Below are 20,340 nucleotides of genomic sequence, written 5' to 3'. Positions count from 1 at the left end.
TACTATCACATTAGAAATTACAGCCACTTCGCGAGTAATGTGCCCGAAGTGAATACAAGACAATGTGCTCGTCTAGTAGTTTAGAATAATCAAACGTGCTTACCAAGCAAATTCAACCAATCCGTTATATTGGATTTCATAAATTTTTAGAATTAAATCATAGTCGAAGCGGGCATTTCGTGAAATTAGACCGAAATAGTGGGGGTATCTGAAAAATAACACATACGGAAGCGAACAGACGAATCTGAACACAATTTAAGTACTATGCCACATCATAAATTACGGCAATCTCGTGAGAAATACGTCAAAACTATGTTACTAATCTTCATTCGCTATTAGAGGTGTGCCAGCATTGTGACAGTCGGCCTCTAGTACTGATATCTGTCCTCCTGATTCTTTTGCTGTGGGAATACTTGAAAAGTAAGATATAAGAACATAATGATAAATCTGATGTATTTAAAGTACAATATCACATCAGAAATGGCAATCATCTCGCGAGAAATATCTCAACGCATTGTGTGCAGTGAAGATTAGGGGTGATAGACTTTTTTTAAATAATTTTCAGTTATTAAGTTACATAACCTGTATATATTTTAGCCTACTCATATATATATATATATATATATATATATATATATATATATATATATATATATATATATATATATATATATATATATATATTGTTATGAATCAGTTTATCGATCAGAAATAGAATAAAGAGTTTTTTTATTATTTTAATATACCGCGGGCATATAAGTTAAAATACAACCCTGTACTTATTTGTAATAGTTAGAATAAGAGAAAACATTGTTCCGTGACGGGACCCTAACGAGTTTTTCCGTGAAAGACTGAGTGAATAGTGAAAGGACAATGGAACCCATATAATTATAGATTTAGGAATAAACTTGTAATTGTATTTTGCGGTGGGCATTTTTCGAAAGTAAATAAGAATTAGATTTAGATAAGAGATAACAAGAATTTGGAAACTTATTTCTGTTGAAAAAGGCAAAATTGTTAATGGTTTCTGAAAAGTAATTTGAGTGAAAGTAGTTTATTTGTTTTAAATATCATGTTGGAAATTTTCTAAATCGGAAATAAGTGGGAAAGATGAATGCTTATGATTGGTTAAAAAAGAATGGTGGGAATGAGAGAGTTGAGAAGGTTGTCTGGGATTGAAAGAATGATTATGTTACCGGCAGACCAGAAGAGAAGACGTGTTTTCGTGTAGTCAATCTGAGTACCAGTGTTTTCGTTTGTTAGTGAAAACGGTGGAAGCTGAGAGCAGATCAAAATCGAGAAGATTAATACCTCTTTTGAGTCTGCATAGTCCACGAGATATAATTGAGAAAGAAAGCAGAATTTGTGAATAAAGGGTACCGGTCAAAAGAGGCTTGGGCTTGTGTTTTCGGAGGAGTAGTTTGCTGGTATGCGGTTTGGATCGATGCTGAGAACGGGAAAGATTTGATGGTAGCCGGACATAATCAATCAAAGAAGGAACTGTGGTTTGATCGAGAGGAGACATCATTGGTGTAAAAATAAAGGTCAGTCAAATAATTTGAATGAAAGAAAATTTTAAGATATTCTAAAGATAAAATCAAATATAAGCATACGAACTAAGATTCCAAGTTTCAGAGTTATTTTTTTTTTGTGAATAAATTATATTTTTATATGGTCATTTTTTTTTAGTAGATATTATTATAAAACAGATCAATAGATAGTTTGTAATTAAAATTAAATTTAGAATATAGGAGTTTGTTGGGAAAGATAATTGTCCACAAAAGTTATTTATTAATATTCATCGTATTGCTTATTGAAAATAAATAATAATTTGTGTGCATATTTATGTTGTTTTAATGTTAGTTCCGTTTCCTGTTCTATCCCGATTATGAGCAACTAGGAGATACTGAACCCACTAGAAGAGATATATAAAGTAAACTGATTAAAGTAAAATTAACAAAGGCACCCTGAGAATTTTTAATAGTAATTGAATTGTATGACTCTGCATAAATTAGTGAATTAATTAATTAAATAATTGGATTAATTAAATTAGTGTTAATCAATAATAAAACATCATAAAGCAGATCACAACAATATATATATATATATATATATATATATATATATATATATATATATATATATATATATATATATATATATATATATATTATACAATCAGTGTGTTCGAAACTCTGTAAAAATGTACAAATAAGAAATTATCTCACATTAAAATACAACGTAATAAACAAAACTCACTAAAACGTGACAGCTAATAAATAAAATCTTGAATATCACAATCGCTAATTTTTCAACTCCTTTACCATTTGCAGAGTGCCTAAAAAACACAGCCTACAGGTAATCCTCAAAATATTGCATATCAATTTATTTGCAAAAATGTCTCCAAAGATGGCAAAACAACCTCTAATACAGATCAAAACAAAAAACCAACTATATACAGAAACAAACAGTTACTATTCTAACACTCAATAGCAGGGTAGGGTGAGTCAAAACTTGGCATAAACTTGCCATTTAATAAACATATCGATGGATTTCTTTTATAATAAAGGTCGACCATGTAATAAAGTTCAAAATTTAATTTATTCTAAGATGAAAATCAAAAATGGAACAGTCAACATACTTAGAATTCTTAATTACTAATGGAGAAGCCATTAATTCGGACTTAAAATTGTCAGCAATGCTACCAACATAAAAAGAATAATAATCAATAAAGAGTAATAAGACATTTTAAATTATTCATTGTCTAAAGTGTCGTTTAATCTTCTACCATGATTTGCTACCTGCTTTGACTCACCCTGTTATGGATCCAATCGGAACATTGAATAATCATATTTGCACAATAGGTAAAAATATTGACTAAGTAACGAAATTCTGACTAAGACACATTAATTATTTATTAGAACATATAAGTTGTTAATTTCCAAGTTTATTTTAATATAGGTTCAATACAACCGATGTGGAGAGCAAGTCTGTTAAATATATTTGACATTCGCTAGTGTTTCTCTCAAAATAGATGCTAGATAGCCTCAAAGCAATATATACTAAGACAGTACGAGCTGTTGTAAACGCGCAGTTTTTAGGAGGATCAAAACTGGCTGTTTAGCCGGGTAGCAATCAGATTCTATCTAGACCACATTCTATACAGTGAATATAGCAGTCAACTACCAACTAAGATGCTGCTCAATATCTATTTTAAGCAGTTCTTCGCACGGACATGCAATCGAAGTCAAAGACACGCATGTCCGGGTTTGCACATATCCGGTTCGTTAACGAGAGGTCCAGGAATAAGTAAAATAAATATTGTATGACGTCTCGCTAGACAAAGACTCTATTGATGCTTGTAGATGGCCTTAAAATAGTAAGACACTAGGGCTGATTTTATTCAAGATCCCATTTTAGCCGTGTAAAAAGTCGATTGATGAGCCGAGTCAAAAGACAATGGATTAGCGAGTCGTCAGTGCTTCACGTCACACTATTCGATTTTCCCATTAGGAACAAAACCAAAAAAACCAACCAAACCGGCAAGATTACACAGTGAATTGTGGTAGTTAATAGCCGTTAGTGAACAAGATCGGATGTAGCGACATTTTGTAACATAAAATGAATTTTTAGCCGAGCGGCTAAAAAACTGGACCCTTAAATGCAGGTAAAATAAGTATTTACGACGTGTTACTATAAATATTCCGATTAATGCGTGTGAAGATAAAGAGTTCTTTTTTGATTGTTGAGTCTCCAATGTATAGAGAAGTAGTAATTTGGTCTTCTTTTTAAATATTTTTGTTATGAAATAATATTCATGAGATACAAAGTAATAATCAAGCAACGAATTGTAGAATTTCGTATAAAACTTAGACAAATTGCTACTAAAACTAATGGTATATTCCAGTAAATTTAAGAAATAAACGAGTATCACCTGCAAAGTTTTTGGGCTTTTAATAATAATGTAATGTAATAATAAGGCAGTCACATAAATTCTCTGACTCGCCCAGAGATGGCAGCACTAGTCACGTGATTTTTCTCCTTATTGGTATATGTGTTTTTCGAAGTCACTCCAGATAAGGCCATCGCTTGAAGTAATTGTGCTGCCTGTGGTATTCAACTGAAAAGAATCGAGCTCGTGCAGTGATAAAATTGCGGCTTGTAAATGTATATGGTAACTCTTCACCTACAATATCCACTGTGTAGTGGAAGAAATCAATGACCAGTAGATGATATAGTTTTGAAAAATCAAGCAAGGCAACTCACCCGTCGGGTGTGTTCAGTAAGGCTCACTAACACATATTCAATTCTACAGGTTCAAAGAAGATGATGATGATATCATCAACGGAAAAGATCAGACATTTTTCTGATTGTCTATCTGGAAAAGGTAAAACAAATACTCTTAACTTTTAATGTAACTGGACGCAAACATGGAATGAGAAATTAAGGGATTTGCATATGAACTACTTGAGCATCCACCTTATTTTCCAGATTTGGTTCATCGCACTTCTATCTACTTTTAAAACTGAACACTTCGCACTAGCCCACGCTTTTCGTCCAATTCAGTGACCATTGCTGTAATAGTTAAACAAACACTTTGCACCATTTCAGAGAGAAGGTAAAGACATAAACACTAGACATAAAAGGAACACTGCCGAATAAAATTTATAGCTACTAAAACAGACCTCTAGACACATAACGCTTCTCTAAACTTGCTGTTTCTACTATCAGGCCAAACACTTTTCAAACTGTCTCCGTATTTACGAAGAAAATGAAAAAATCTCTAACGTGCAATCACTTTTCGGAAATTAATTAAATCACAACTAAGGTTGGAACCACACTATTCACCTGACATAACATCATGCGACTTTTGTTTGTTTCCTAACCTTGAGATACGCGTTAAAATGAACATGATTTCAGATCGTTAAGCAGAAGCATCATCCGATCGCGTTATGTTAGAGTTTATCGAAAAACTTACAGCACTATAACAAAATGGACCAGCTAGAAGATGATCATAAACGCTTTAAAATATTGGCAACGTTATTTGACTATTATATATAAAAATAATGTCACTAACTAAAAGAAGAAGTATATTGTAAGACAAGAATCTTTCGCTAATATTTTTTGTAGAGGGAAACACTAACTTGGTCAATTATATTGTGATCTGAGCAGTTCCTAGAACAAAATGTCAATTGATTCAAATAAAATGGATTGTTAAGCCAATTTTGGGTCTTCCCAACGCAAAGGATTCATATCGTTTTTAAACATACAAATCACGCAAGAAAGTAAATGAATAAAACTGTTTGTAGCAATTAAAACAATTGCTGCAAACCACATAACCTAAAATACGTACGTAAATTCTAATCTAGGTTGTAAAACAGAATCTTTTTATAGGTTTTTAGTACACCAAACTAAAAAACAGTTTGACGCCTGAGCACATCAACTCATACGTTTTGATGTTTATGTGCATGCGCAAACCGTTTTAGACAATTTGGTGAATTTAAAATGACGGAGGTGCGCCATTTTGAACTATATTACAGAATGACGAAAACTATAGGTACATTATTTGCCATATGATCCTATTTGAAATAATTTTCCAGAATGGCATCTAAAACATAATAAATACAATGTACTTGTGACATGTATTGCAAAAAATAGTTGTGATGGGTGGCAATTTGAACACCAACTGCACAGTAGTCATAACAGATGCTGAATTTTCTTACACATTACAAAATTTTGAACTTTACTGGACTTAAAAACATAATTTTTTTCACAACTGACGAATTATTCTAGGAACCAACATTAAATTCAGTTAATACTTACTTATTTGATAACACACATGACATATATTGACATTCAGATTATTAATACCTTATTTTACAGATTTGTGAACGACGTCGCAAGATTAGAAGTACCGTATAGAAAATATTGGCTGTGAAAAATATCTTTCTTTTTTTTTTCAACATCCTCTTCAACAAGTAGAACAATTGGTTCGAAGTTCAAAAATATATTTTGTAACGAGATGCATGTTTTCTTACAATTCTCCGAATGCAAAGTAGATGTAAAATTTCCGGGTAGTACTTCCGAAAGTTAAAATGATGAACCCATATTTTTGCGAAAATCAAGACGGTTATCATCAGTTTTATTGTTTTTTTTTATTAAATTATTCATTTCTAAAAATATTTCAGCAATAATAAATCATTTATATAAAAATAAAAAAAAAGTCTTAAAGGAAAAAAAATGGTATCTAGTTAATACGGACCATTTCCAAATTAAAGAAAAGAAAAAAATCGAAGATGCTGTAAAAAGAAAAATGTAAAAAGAATGAGAAAGGATGATTAAAAAATTGTGTTTTAGAAGATGATAACTCTCTGAAGAAAAAAAGGAAGAGGGTCGTTTTGTTCAAGAAGTGACAACATTAATAAAATAAATGTTGTGAAATGGTTTGACAACAAACCTGTTGTCCTAGCTAATACATATATATCTTCTACACCTGTCCAAACAATTGAAAAGTCAGCGAGCCAAAATTGAAATCGCTTGTCCCTCTCTCATAAAACACTACAATTCTCATATGGGTGGAGTAGATCTGATGGACATGCTGGCAAGCCTTTACAGAATTCCCCAAAAAACTCGTCGCTGGTACCTCTCCACATTTGCACAAATGCTAGATCATCATTCAATATTCGCTTATCCACTGCTGGACATAGAGCTCCCCTCCCTTATGAGGGAAATGCTAGATATCTGTATAAATATCACATGGATTCTGTATAGAAGGGATAAAAATATTTTACAACACACGTCCAAAGATTATTCTCTCAAATATTTTAGACAGTACATAGCAGAGGCTCTAACACCAAAGGGCAGAAAATTAAGAGTGTTTGCCGAGCGAAACGAAGAAATTAAAAAAATTAAAAAGTGCGTTCTGCCGAGACCATCAGAGGAGATCAGGGAGATAATCGAACACAACCACTAGATTGCTAACAAAAATAATGAGCCAATAATACCTGTCAGTATGCCTATACTTATCTTAAATTACACCAAGAACTGTAAGTAGATTAATAGTTGATGAAAGAACTGTTCAAAATAAAGGCAGGAAGAATCATTTAAACAGTTCCACAATCACATCAAAAAAGTAGTGTAGAGAGCGTTAATATAGAACATAGCTCGTAATACAACTTAAAGTAAGGAATAAAAAAAAAATAAAAAACAGTAGACCTACTTGTAGACAATAGTATCTGAATTTAGTTTCAACTGAATAAGACGGTTATTCAGTTTCAAAGCACAACTAAAGGGCAGCTAACTACCAGAACAAATGACAAGCTTTTTCAATACTTGATGCAATTCTTCTTCTTATAATATCAAATATCATACACTTATGAAGGTTACTTTCCCAATCCACTGTAATACCAATTCTATTAAAATTCTTTAAGGTAGAATTTTACCTTCAATCTACTGACTTCTTAGTTCTTTTCAACCCCGAACACCATACAACCTATAAATCTTTCCTACTAATCGAGAAACACATTTAAACGTTTTTTCATCACTAAACGTTATTTGTAAATCATATGCCCTTATTTACAGTAAAGTAATAAGGGTTAAACATTGACAGATGACGTGAGAAATGAAAAACGACATTTAATACGATATTTGTGACTATATATTTAAAAAACCAATAATAAAAAAAGAACACACGGCAACTGAAGTACAGCCAAGTACTAATCATTGACAGATGACGTGACAAATCAAAAACGAGAATTGACATGACGTTTGTGACCTTAAAGACACCAAATTTATGAAAGAAGTGCTCAAGGATAGAATTCTATACACAGAAATGATAAAAAACCTTCAAAAGAATTTTTTACACAAAAAGTAAGTTGTAAAATTAAGAATATTTTAGCAATGATAACCGTCTTCATTTTCTAATTACATTTTAAACCTAATTTAATGGTATTTTGGGGGTAGCGCCGAGAAGGCCGAGTTATTTCAAGCCCCTTTTATAAATATGCTAAATATACAAAATAACGAACATTACAAAAACTCAAGATGCAAAAAAGACAGTAGAAAGCACATCTACAATTTTTGTAAGGATTATTTTATAAATACAATAATGTCTATATTAGTGACGGCTTCTCGACGAGAAAGTCGTTCTACACAACGTTTCGGTTTTATCTCATCTACCTTCAGGTTTCAAATTTCCAATTAAAAAAATAAATTAGCAGTTTTCTTGTCGAGAAGCCGCCGTACGTTTAAATATATCATACAAGCTTAAATAAATAAATGACTAAATTGTTTACTTCACAAGCATATTATTTTGTTTAGTCTTTGTTGCATTTTCAAACAAATGCACACATATAAATAAAATATATTTATATCAACTCATAACATTGATATACCAACCACACACAGTATGATTAAAAATAGATGACATTTCGCCAACCTTTTGCACGGAAAAGCAAATCCATCCAAGAAGAGTTTAACTACTAATAGTTTCATTACGTTTAAAATATTTTGGTGATGCTGAAATGTATTGATCACACGAGTTAAGAGCTCTTTCATTAATTAACAATGCGAAAATTTGAAATAACTGTCAAAACTCTTATGTCAAAACCGAAAAGGACTCAAATCGAACAAAATGAATTCAGTTTTCGTTTGGGTTTGTTAAGTTTTGTAATATTTTTAGTAATTTTTAGGAGATGCAGCAATGAAACATCCATATTATAAACTGGAGATTAAAGACTGCAACTGAAAGCCACTGTGTTTAGCATTTGTACCTGTTTTCTAATGTCTGAACTACTTCTGGTGAGAATAAATGAAGCTGCGAGATCCTACCTTTCACTATTGGTACTACTCAAGTTACCGTACTACTGGTCTTTCAATTCAATGTTGCAGATACACTTTGGAGTGTACACTGCTACATTTGAAGTATTTCAGACTGGAGAGCTCCCGAATCACATATTTATGTCGGTTTTAGGTCAGACAAAACATAACAGACAAATAGATAAAATACTTACACCGTAATAATTAAAGATGCTTTACCTAAAATGGACATTATGGTGTGATAAAATGACGAGCGTAAATGAGAAATTTGACATTTTAGATGTTCAGATTAATTAAAAAAACATGCTGGATCAAGATGTATTCACATTTTCTCAGGACAAAAAGGGATTACATTAAAAAAAGATACCTGCAATCATTGCAGATATGAATTCTATAGATAAATTTGGAAAAAACTAAAAACATACTATTTTAATATAAAATCGATAAAAAGACATATACTCCAATATAAACGGAAATAAAATACCCAGCAACAAGAATAATATGATCAAAGTAAATGACCAAACAAGATGCTGGACCGAGATGTATTCAAACTACTCAACATAGAAAACTCAAAATATATCTTGTAATTAAATATTATTAATTGTTTGATGTGGAGATGTCTGCTTTATTACCATCTCTCTTTGTTCCGCTTGTAAAAATAGTGAAATTCTCCTTGGGCAGATCGACTCTAACCGCTTTCCACTAAAACTGGAACAACTGCTGTCTTAATTTATTAAAATTGAAATGCATCATTATAGTTTGTATTTAACATGAATAAGAATGTCCGATGAACATTTCACAAAAGTATTTTGAATCATTTTTGAAATGACAAGGTTAACTTTTCTATATATATCTTCATATTTAAAATGACAATATCGCCATCACTCTTTTTATTGCACACACGTGCATCTTATGCACTTTCTCTTTTAAGTTTTTTTACAGGTGAACTATACCTTAAAAATTGCTTGCTAACGCTTTAATTAAGTAGAATAATTCAGGATTATGTAGTCTCTTTAAAATAGAATACTCCAATACAGTAGATTAGATAAGTTTGTACGATTAATAGGGAAATCAATGTGTTAGAGAGAGAGAAGTATCTTTTAGGTAAGTAAGAGTAACAACGAGATATGCTGACGTTACAAATTACGTTGAAGGAATCTATATTACTGACTGACATAGTTTTGATATTATCCGCTTGTCAGAGCCAGTAATTCGTGATTTTTAATTCAAATTAGTTTACAAATTATTTTTGTAGTTCTGCTATATTCCACCAGTCATCGCCAGTAATTCGCTATTTTTAATTTATGACATAGAACATGAGATATTTTATGACCTTTGGAATAAAACGTGACATTTTATGACCTTTATCATAAAACGTGACATTTGACATAAAACGTGACAATGATATTTGACATAGAATGTGAAGCATGTTTACGTAACGAGTGTAATTAATTTTGTTAGTGACGCCATGTATGAGTACAGATATAAAGAGTTTCAAGAGAAACTTATTGAGTTAAGGAAATATATTAAAGCATATCAGGATTTAACAAAAATTAATTACACGCGTTACGTAAAAATATTCCACGTTCTATGTCAAACGTCAGATGTGACATTTGACATGGAACGTTGATTTACTTATGCTACTGTTACGTTTTATGTCAAACATCAAATGTCACTTTTTATGTCAAAGGTTATATTATGCCATGTTCTATGTCAAATTGTAAACTAAATATGACGAATTACTGGCGTCGACTAGAGGATTAAATCAGAACTATGTCAGTCACTAATGTGGATTCATTCGGCGTGATTTGTGACGTCATAAATTGTTGTCACTCTTATAAAGTTACTTATCTGTCTAACACATTGATTTCCCTATTCTGCTAGTCGTATAAACGTAGCTAATCTACTCAAGACGCCTGTTATTAAAAAAAGTAGCCTTATAATAGAAAAAGGCGCATCTAATTAAAAAATAGTATTTCTAGAGTGCCACAAGGACCTATATTTTACCACTTATACCAACGGAAATAGAAAATTTTAAAAGTTTATAATTTTAATAGAAAGTACTATTATACAGCGTGGGAACTCTGAAGAAGTGTACATAAAGGATATAACATGACACTGAATATTATGTTTCAACTTGTAGGGACTAGGAGAAAATTTTATATCGGCAACAGAGCTACAGAATCTCTAGAAACGCGCATGGCTTTGAAAACGAAAATGTTAATTATTTTCTAGGCAGAAGAGAATTTTATAGCCAAATGTTATCATTCCGGTTTTCTGATGTACAGGTACCATTCGAATTTTTGAATGAAATCATAATTCAAAGAATTTATTAGCCTAAAACTCCATTGATTTTTGCTGTGGAAATCTATCGACAACAAAATTTTTGTCACTCTAACGAAGAAGCACAAATTTTAGAAGAACTACGATTAGACATTACCGAAGTTTCGAAATTTATAACGTTATGAATATTTAAAAACAAGATACATTATTTTATAAACGTTGAGGAGTTTTTAAAATAAAAATAAGAGCAATTTTAAAACATTATAAGTTAAGTAGTCCAATCACTATGCCAATTACACAATATTTGGCAATTAAAAGCGACGTAATTTGTATATTCCTTGCTTAAGGTACTAGTATAGATTAGAAGGCTAAGAAAATGCATATTTTCAAAAAAAATTCTCAAAACAAAAGTGTCTGATGGCGGACACTAATTCTCAAGATTGGCACATCCGAAATAAAAAATTCCAACGGGATTACTTAAAGAAAGTGTTCTTACAAGACAAATTAACCACTTTTGAAAAAAAAGTCAAAAAATTAATTTTGGCAGGTGAAAACTGCAAAAAAAATAAAAAAATCGATTTTTTAAACTTTTTCTTCAAATGTTAGCCATTTTGTTTTTTTTTCAATTTTCGATTAAAAGTGGTTGGTTAGCAGACAAAAAAACTGTCAAAAAAATAGATTTTTAAATTTTTCCTTCAAACGTTCGTCATTTTGTTTTTTTTTTCTCCTAATTTTCGATTAAAAATGGTTGATTAGCAGACAAAAAATTGTCAAAAAAATCGATTTTTAAAATTTTTTGCTTTAAACATTCGCCATTTTGTATTTTCTTCTTCTAATTTTCGATTAAAAGTGGTTGATTGGCAGACAAAAATTGTCAAAAAACAGATTCTTTAAAACTCTTTCTTCAAATGTTCGTCGATTTGTTTTTTTTTTCTAATTTTCAATTAATAGTTGTGGATTAATAAACAAAAACTGTCAAAAAAATAGATTTTTTTAACTTTTTCTTCAAATGTTCGCCGATTTTTTTTTCCAATTTTCGATTAAAAGTGATGGATTGGCAAACAAAAACTGTAAAAAATAGATTTTTTTAACTTTTTCTTCAAATGTTCGCCATTTTGTTTTTTTTTTTCTAATTTTCGATTAAAATTGGTTGATTGGCACGCAAAAACTGCCCAAAAAAATCGATTTTCTTAACTTTTTCTTCAAATGTTCGCCAATGTTTTTTTTCCAATTTTCGATTAAAAGTGGTTGATTCGCAGACACACTAATTGAATTTTTTAACTTTTTCTTCAAATGTTCGCCATTTTGTTTTTTTTTTCTAATTTTCGATTAAAAGTCGTTGATTGGCACACAAAAACTGTCCAAAAAAATCGATTTTCTTAACTTCTTCTTCAAATGTTCACCATTGTTTTTTTTTCTCCAATTTTCGATTAAAAGTGGTTGATTCGCAGACACACTAATTGAATTTTTTAACTTTTTCTTCAAATGTTCGCCATTTTGTTTTTTTTTCTAATTTTCGATTAAAAGTGGTTGATTGGCACACAAAAACTGTCCAAAAAAATCGATTTTCTTAACTTCTTCTTCAAATGTTCACCATTGTTTTTTTTTCTCCAATTTTCGATTAAAAGTGGTTGATTCGCAGACACACTAATTGAATTTTTTAACTTTTTCTTCAAATGTTCGCCATTTTGTTTTTTTTTCTAATTTTCGATTAAAAGTGGTTGATTGGCACACAAAAACTGTCCAAAAAAATCGATTTTCTTAACTTTTTCTTCAAATGTTCGCCAATGTTTTTTTTCCAATTTTCGATTAAAAGTGGTTGATTCGCAGACACACTAATTGAATTTTTTAACTTTTTCTTCAAATGTTCGCCATTTTGTTTTTTTTTCTAATTTTCGATTAAAAGTGGTTGATTGGCACACAAAAACTGTCCAAAAAAATCGATTTTCTTAACTTCTTCTTCAAATGTTCACCATTGTTTTTTTTTCTCCAATTTTCGATTAAAAGTGGTTGATTCGCAGACACACTAATTGAATTTTTTAACTTTTTCTTCAAATGTTCGCCATTTTGTTTTTTTTTCTAATTTTCGATTAAAAGTGGTTGATTGGCACACAAAAACTGTCCAAAAAAATCGATTTTCTTAACTTCTTCTTCAAATGTTCACCATTGTTTTTTTTTCTCCAATTTTCGATTAAAAGTGGTTGATTCGCAGACACACTAATTGAATTTTTTAACTTTTTCTTCAAATGTTCGCCATTTTGTTTTTTTTTCTAATTTTCGATTAAAAGTGGTTGATTGGCACACAAAAACTGTCCAAAAAAATCGATTTTCTTAACTTCTTCTTCAAATGTTCACCATTGTTTTTTTTTCTCCAATTTTCGATTAAAAGTGGTTGATTCGCAGACACACTAATTTAATTTTTTAACTTTTTCTTCAAATGTTCGCCATTTTGTATTTTTTTTCTAATTTTGGATTAAAAATGGTTGATTGTCCTGTCCCTTTATTTAAGTAATCCGGTTGGATTTTTTGTTTCAGATGTACTAATCCTGAGAATTAGTGTCCGCCAATTTATGGGAACTAAAATTTTTTATTTGTTTAACTCAAAGATAAAACAATATTTAAAAAATATATGTTCATATCTAATAAAGGAGCTTAGAAACTTTTTTTTGAAAATACGCATTTTTTTAGCCTTCCAATCTGTACTAGTACCTTAAGTATTAATATCAAAAATGCACCTATCTTAATGGCCTAACTAACAATAATCTCACAAAGCAGCGTAACAATTACCCCACCCAAATACTGAGTAAGAACAGCAACACTAGTAGTGTTGTCAAATGCATCTGTCATCTATTTATTACTTGAATTTCTAACACTGTGTACTAAAAGCTTATACTTTCAAAAAGATCGTCGTAAAACCATCGATCTCCAACTATTTCCGAAACATTGAATAAAGAATATCGTCCAGTCAGCCCAAAGAAAAGATCAACCATAAACTTTTAGTGAAAATATACTAGATGACATTTTGATTACTACATGGAAGGAATCACCATCAAAAGTTAATAAAGAAAGAAATGTTTGGCAAATAAAAGCGATGTAGGTTTTGTATTGATTGAAGATTGATTTTACCACATTAGTGAGCAAGGGTGGATTCAACTTGCAACGTTCCAAGATGCCGTATATTTCTTTTGGGAGTTCCAACCTTGTACACTAAAAAATATACTTTAAAAAAGATTGCGGCAAAAATATCGATCCTGCACTATTTTCGAAGCATTTAATAAAACATATCAACTCTAATTTAATAATATAGACTCAGCGTAAAGCAAATATCAACCGAGGATTCTTAGTAACAGATACTATATCACATTTTGATTACTAGATAGCGCCCAGTTTGCTCTAAAGCGCAACAGCAAACAATTTTAAGGTTAGATCATATATAAAGTTAAGCAGTCTGTTTAAAAAATCAAGATTTGCCAAAATATTAACATCATTTCAGTTATATATAATTTACAGCCTGTTATATTCTTAAAACTATGACGTATTTATATCTATTTTATAGTTTCTCTGTAGAATATGTATGGTCTTCCATGATATTCCAGACAATTCGCGGCGTGTAAATGTATTATTGTAAAATTTGTACTCGGTTCTGTAGATTTAGTGATAATTATAAGCATTGGGTTTGGTCAAATGGACAAGGTTTTCCATATTTCATAACTATATTAGCAAGAAACACGATATTAAGGACTAGGTTTTAAAATTTCTCCTTTTTATGGTTCCAGGATGTGGACTCTTGAAATAACTTGAATATACATGAATGATAAAGAATACACCAAAATTACTCGAAAATAAATAAAGTTGACTTAAAGGAGGCACACTGCACAGCTACAAAGCTTAGTAGATCCATAAAACAATGAGCAACACAAGAAAGCTTTTATGGAATAGTTTGAGTGAAATTCAGAGAAAAACTGTTCAATATTATAATCGTCTATGTCGATACATACATTTGTCAAAACATAAAATGCTTTAGCTCGTTTTTTAGATCGATTTAACGATTTAATTTGACCAGGCTTCCACGTAAGATGACACCAGATAAAACAAATCACCATCTGAAACTAAAATCAAGATGGATGCACACATATGTCAGACTTTTTCAGCGTTACATACTCTTAATTTTAGGGTACAATAAATCAGTATCGTCTTCAGTTCTTTCCAGCTGTCGGCTGGAAGAACGGTCGGTCGAACTGAAGACGATGATCGATGAGCTTCATACGGAATCCATAAAAAAAGGACTGAAAATGAATCTGAGTAAAACTAAGCTAATGTCGAATAAAGATGATCAACCGACGATAACCATCCAAGGAACAAAAGTGGAACATGTAGAAGAATACATATATCTGGGTCAGAATATCAAGGTAAACAAAGAAAACCAAACTACCGAAATAGCAGACGAGTAAGAATGGGATGGGCCGCATTTGGAAAACTCTCATACATACTGAAAGACAAAAAGATACCCCAAAACCTTCGAACAAAAGTGTTCGATTCTTGTATCCTTCCCGTTCTCACTTACGGAGCTCAAACCTGGACATTCACAAAAAAGAACATGGACAAGATTCGAAATAACTTACCATTATAATGCTTTCACAATAAAGTGAGCGCTCCCAGCTAGTTGCGCTGCTAAGTCGATTAGTAGATCAAATTCTTCTAAAAGATTTTTTAACTTCAGACTTAGAGGTAGTAAATACCACTACTAAGAAAACCTTAGGGCTCAAATATAAAGCAGAAAACTTAACGCACATTTAAGCAAATTGACAGATTAGATTTAAGACCTCTCGCCTTTCATAATTATAAAATCCTTACAAGCTGACAGAGATATAAGTACGGGATAAACAGAATATAAGATAAAATGTTACATTTTTTTGAAAAATAGAAACATTTTAATCAAACTTAATCGAATATTTTAGTTCAATTAGGACTTTCAACTCCATTGAATACTTATCGTTACCCAAAACATCCACATGCTGGACAACAAACGGACCTTAATAGATCTAAAATTCTTAGAGGATATTAAAAATAAGTCAAAACAATTTAAAAACTACACAAAACTGCATTTTTAATCGTATTCTGATATTTTCTACATCTACAGAAATTTCTTGCTCAAATAGAGTGAAGAAGAAAACCCATACTGAAACTACAGTAATTAAAAATTGCCTATAATATCATGGACTGTAAAAGCAAAATCAAAAGTTACATGGATTACAATAATAAAAAACAAATTTAATATGTCAACTAACAAAAATATAAAAATATCACAATATGTCGCTAGACCAACTATTTGTTGCATCGTAAGGTTAGAAATGTCACTTTCATCGTCAAAATCGAGACTATCCATAGTTCCAGTAAGCGGTGTTCAAAACTGTTCTTAAAGTTTTTGGACAAAGAAAACCTTGTAAATTCATTGAGTACTCTTATATATTTTGGTTTATGTATATAGTCTGATAGATAAATATACCCCTAATAAACCCTAATCCCTACGATTGTGGCGCCTATGGAGTAAGGGGTGATTTATGTAATATCCACAAACCGCGAGTGAGTAGAAGTTACTGTGTTTATGTTATTTAATATACACAGACATAGATTATTATACACAGTATAAAAAATAGTTTAGTTTTAAAGTTTTTGTTATTTGACCTTCAATAAATGTACATAAATTTTTCCATGGTTGATTTTCTTGAAAAACCCCAAGTAATATCTAAATTCATGCTGAAATCCTGAAATACCAGATCGAGGACTGTAATACCCCAGAAAACAGTAGTTATTGTAGACATGAATCAAATTGAAACTTCAAAAGTTACAACAAAGTTTCTAATTTATCACGTTTTTTGGTACGAATAGAAAAAGAAGACAAGATCGTAGATCTATAAGAAAGATCACTAGAAATGTAGTTGGAAAGGCCTGGTACAGGCAGATGACAAATAAAGACCAGAATAATTTAAAATTAAAAAATAGATAACAGCTAAAAGAGGGAACTGACACGATATGTTCAAAGTAATCTGGTCAAAAGATGGAAGGCCAGAAGAAAGGATGGTTAGTATCTCACACATGGCAGAATATCTGCGCATTAAGATTACAATAATTAAGTATGAATTGTGGCTGTACCGACACATTAAATTTGAAAATATCAATATATTAAAACAAGTTTGCCAGTGGGAAAACAAATATAAAATTACAATTGAATGCACTAAATGATTTTAATTTGAAAGATTCATAAAATTGCTATTCCATTAACCAAAATATATTAAAAATTTCGTGAATTACTCTTTGGTATATTCTAATTTTGATTTTGCAGAATCGATGAGATAGCTAGAATAAAACGATGTTTACACATAATTAATTTTTAATAAAATGTAAGACAAATATATTTAATAAAATTTTGACTATTCATTGGAAAAGTTTTCATTGTTTTTTAAGTTTCCATCAGTTTTAATGAAACTATAGATAGTCAAGATTATACTACCGACAAATTGACAAACCTGTCACCATAACAATCAATCAAAAAACCAAAACGACCTAAGCCAAACAAAAAATTGATTACAAACACCATAAAAAGCCTACTCACACATTTAGTACAAGTATGTGGAGAGTAAACTCGAAACATAACCCACTGGGTCTTATAAAAAATATTGTTTTATTTACTTTGGTGAGTCCTCACCGCTCCATTCTTCTAATTCTTCCTGTAATCTCAGTTCTAGCTCGCGCATGTCGTTGGCTATACCTGCTTCGTACATGGCGTCGTCTGAGGTCCCTGATGGGTTTCCGTTGTTGTAGTTTCCCATCACTTGGTTGAGGGATTGGACGATTTTTGACTACAAAAAAAAACATATTTATATTATAACTTAAACCTTACGATAGTAAAAACATGTTGAGTATTGAGTATAATTGACGAAATGTAATGTAATGTAAACTCATATAAACATCATTCAATATGACCTAGGTCACCTGTCAAAATGTTAGCTCAATTGGACATTGAACCCATAGATAGGACTTTTCATCACAAAATAGTGTCAGCTAATTTTTGCGTGCAGTTTTTTGTAAACAAACATGTTAGGTTAGGTTAGTAATACACTCTGGGCCAAAATTAACCGGCCACCTTAATAATGGGCAATTTTTGATTTCTTATATCTCCTAAATCTGTTGTCCGATTTAAGTGATTTTTATAATATGTTATAGCCTTATTCCTTGACAATATTTTTATAATAATATTGTTGCTGAACAGGTAAATTTTCATTGTATACCGGGTGTACGAATTAAACTGTGTTTTTTTTCTTAAAGTTTGCATCACCCTGTGGAATATTCTAGCATTTGTAGAATACTGAAATTAAATCGTAATTATAGCCTCATGCTTTCTGAACATTTTGTTTTTTAAATAATTCGCTTATGTCGGATAATACAAAAGTTAGGTGCTTTAACAACTAGACATGTTTTTTATCAATTTTATCTCCGCGGGAAAGAAAAAATAATCTTTTTGGAAAAAAGTCATTTGTTATAGTAAAATTCCAATGAATAAAATCTTGAAATGAAAAAGTTCTTAACAATATTTTGGAAATCAAAATCTAATTGAAAAAAAATTGGGTATCAATAATGGGTGTTGCCGCCTCTAGCCCTTATGACTTCTTGGAGCCGGTTTGGCAATCCATTCATGTTATCCTGGAAATCAGATTGGGGGATATTGTGCCACTCCTCTACCGCAGCTGTCTTCAGCTCTTCAAAGGATGCAGGGGTTGGTACTCTTGCTCTTACCCGTCTTTTGAGGTTGTCCCAGATATGCTCAATTGGGTTAAGATCGGGACTGTGTGTTGGCCATGGTAGAACTTGAATCCCGACCTCATTAAGTTACTCACGGGTAGATCTTGCTGTATGGCAACGTGCATTGTCATGCATTAGTCTGAAGCTATCACCAATGAATGGTGCAAAAGGCATGACATGGTCTTGGAGAACTTCTTGCACGTATACTTGGGCATTCACACTGCCTCTACCGAACACAACAAGATCAGTACGCGCTTCGTAAGAAATACCTCCCCAAATCATTATTGACCCTCCTCGGTAAGCCACTGTTTCGGTTATAGCGCATGCAGCAAACCTTTCATTTTGACGCCTATAAACACGTTGGCGTCCATCTGGACATTTTAGGGCTATTCTGCTCTCGTCTGAGAACAGTATATTCTTCCATTCCGCCATAGTCCAGTTAGCATATTCTCGCGCAAAATTAAGTCTAGCCCTACGGTGTTGTAGGAGCAGTTGTGGTGCGCGAGCTGGAGGAAAAGCCCTCAAGTTTATTTCTAACAGTCTTCTTATAATCGTTTGTCTACTCACAATAACGTTTCTCACCTCAAGAAGAGACCTACGCGCTTCAGGAGCGGTGCAAAAGCGATTTCTCAATACTTTAGTGACATGAAGAGGTCATCTCGAACTGAAGTGCATCGTTTTCGGTCTTGACCTGGCCTGCGGTTATACGATCCTGTCTCCAGAAATCGTCTGATGGCATCTTGTACCGTAGTTCTGGGTACATCGAGTATATCAGCGATATGACGTTGACTGTAACCAGCATCAACTAAAGCCACTGCCCTAGCAGCATCAGTTGAAATGAGTGGCATTTTTAAAATCATAAACAATAAATAAGCACTAAAATTTCAACTTAAACAATATTCGCTCAAAATTATATAAAATTACAATTTTAATTACAAATTTAATTTTAATTACAAATTGTTCAAGAATTGTTATTAATACGGAAACAGATTTGCAACAATGTCGTACAGCGACTATATTATGTCAAAAATCCTTCGATGACACAAATTTAGGAAACAAACTGTCACAGGTAATGTAAACAAAACAATAATAAAGGTGGTGGGGTTAATTTTGCTAGTGAGTTAAATTGTCTGTATTGATGAAAAACATGGCTAGTTGTTAAACTACCTAACTTTTGTATTATCCAACAGAAGCGAATGAATCAAAAAACAAAATGTTGAGAAAACATGAGGCTATAGTTATGTTTTAATTTCAATATTTTATAAATGCTAGAATATTCCACAGTTTAATTCGTACACCCGGTATACAATGAAAATTTACCTGTTTCACAACCATATTATTATACCGATATTGTCAAGGAATAAGGCTATAACATATTAAAAATTCACTTAAATCGAACAACAGGTTTAGGAGATATAAGACATCAAAAATTACCCATTT

The 20,340-nt window shown here is 31.5% G+C and overlaps 1 protein-coding gene across 4 annotated transcripts in view; it reads right to left on the bottom strand.

The window, feature by feature from the left end:
* Nucleotides 1-11,986: 11,986 nt before the first annotated feature.
* Nucleotides 11,987-20,340, bottom strand: part of roq (RING finger and CCCH-type zinc finger domain-containing protein roquin) — a 76,658-nt gene continuing 68,304 nt past the window's right edge. For all 4 annotated transcript variants that reach the window (XM_072542830.1, XM_072542828.1, XM_072542829.1 and 1 more), the window contains one exon: nucleotides 11,987-17,960. In XM_072542830.1, coding sequence (XP_072398931.1) covers nucleotides 17,787-17,960 — 174 coding nt within the window. In that variant the 3' untranslated portion in view covers nucleotides 11,987-17,786. The remainder of the gene's footprint in view (nucleotides 17,961-20,340) is intronic.

The sequence above is a fragment of the Diabrotica undecimpunctata genome, chromosome 9, assembly GCF_040954645.1.
Source record: "Diabrotica undecimpunctata isolate CICGRU chromosome 9, icDiaUnde3, whole genome shotgun sequence".
NCBI classification, from domain to species: domain Eukaryota; kingdom Metazoa; phylum Arthropoda; class Insecta; order Coleoptera; family Chrysomelidae; genus Diabrotica; species Diabrotica undecimpunctata.
This window is presented reverse-complemented; position numbering and strand designations above follow the sequence as displayed.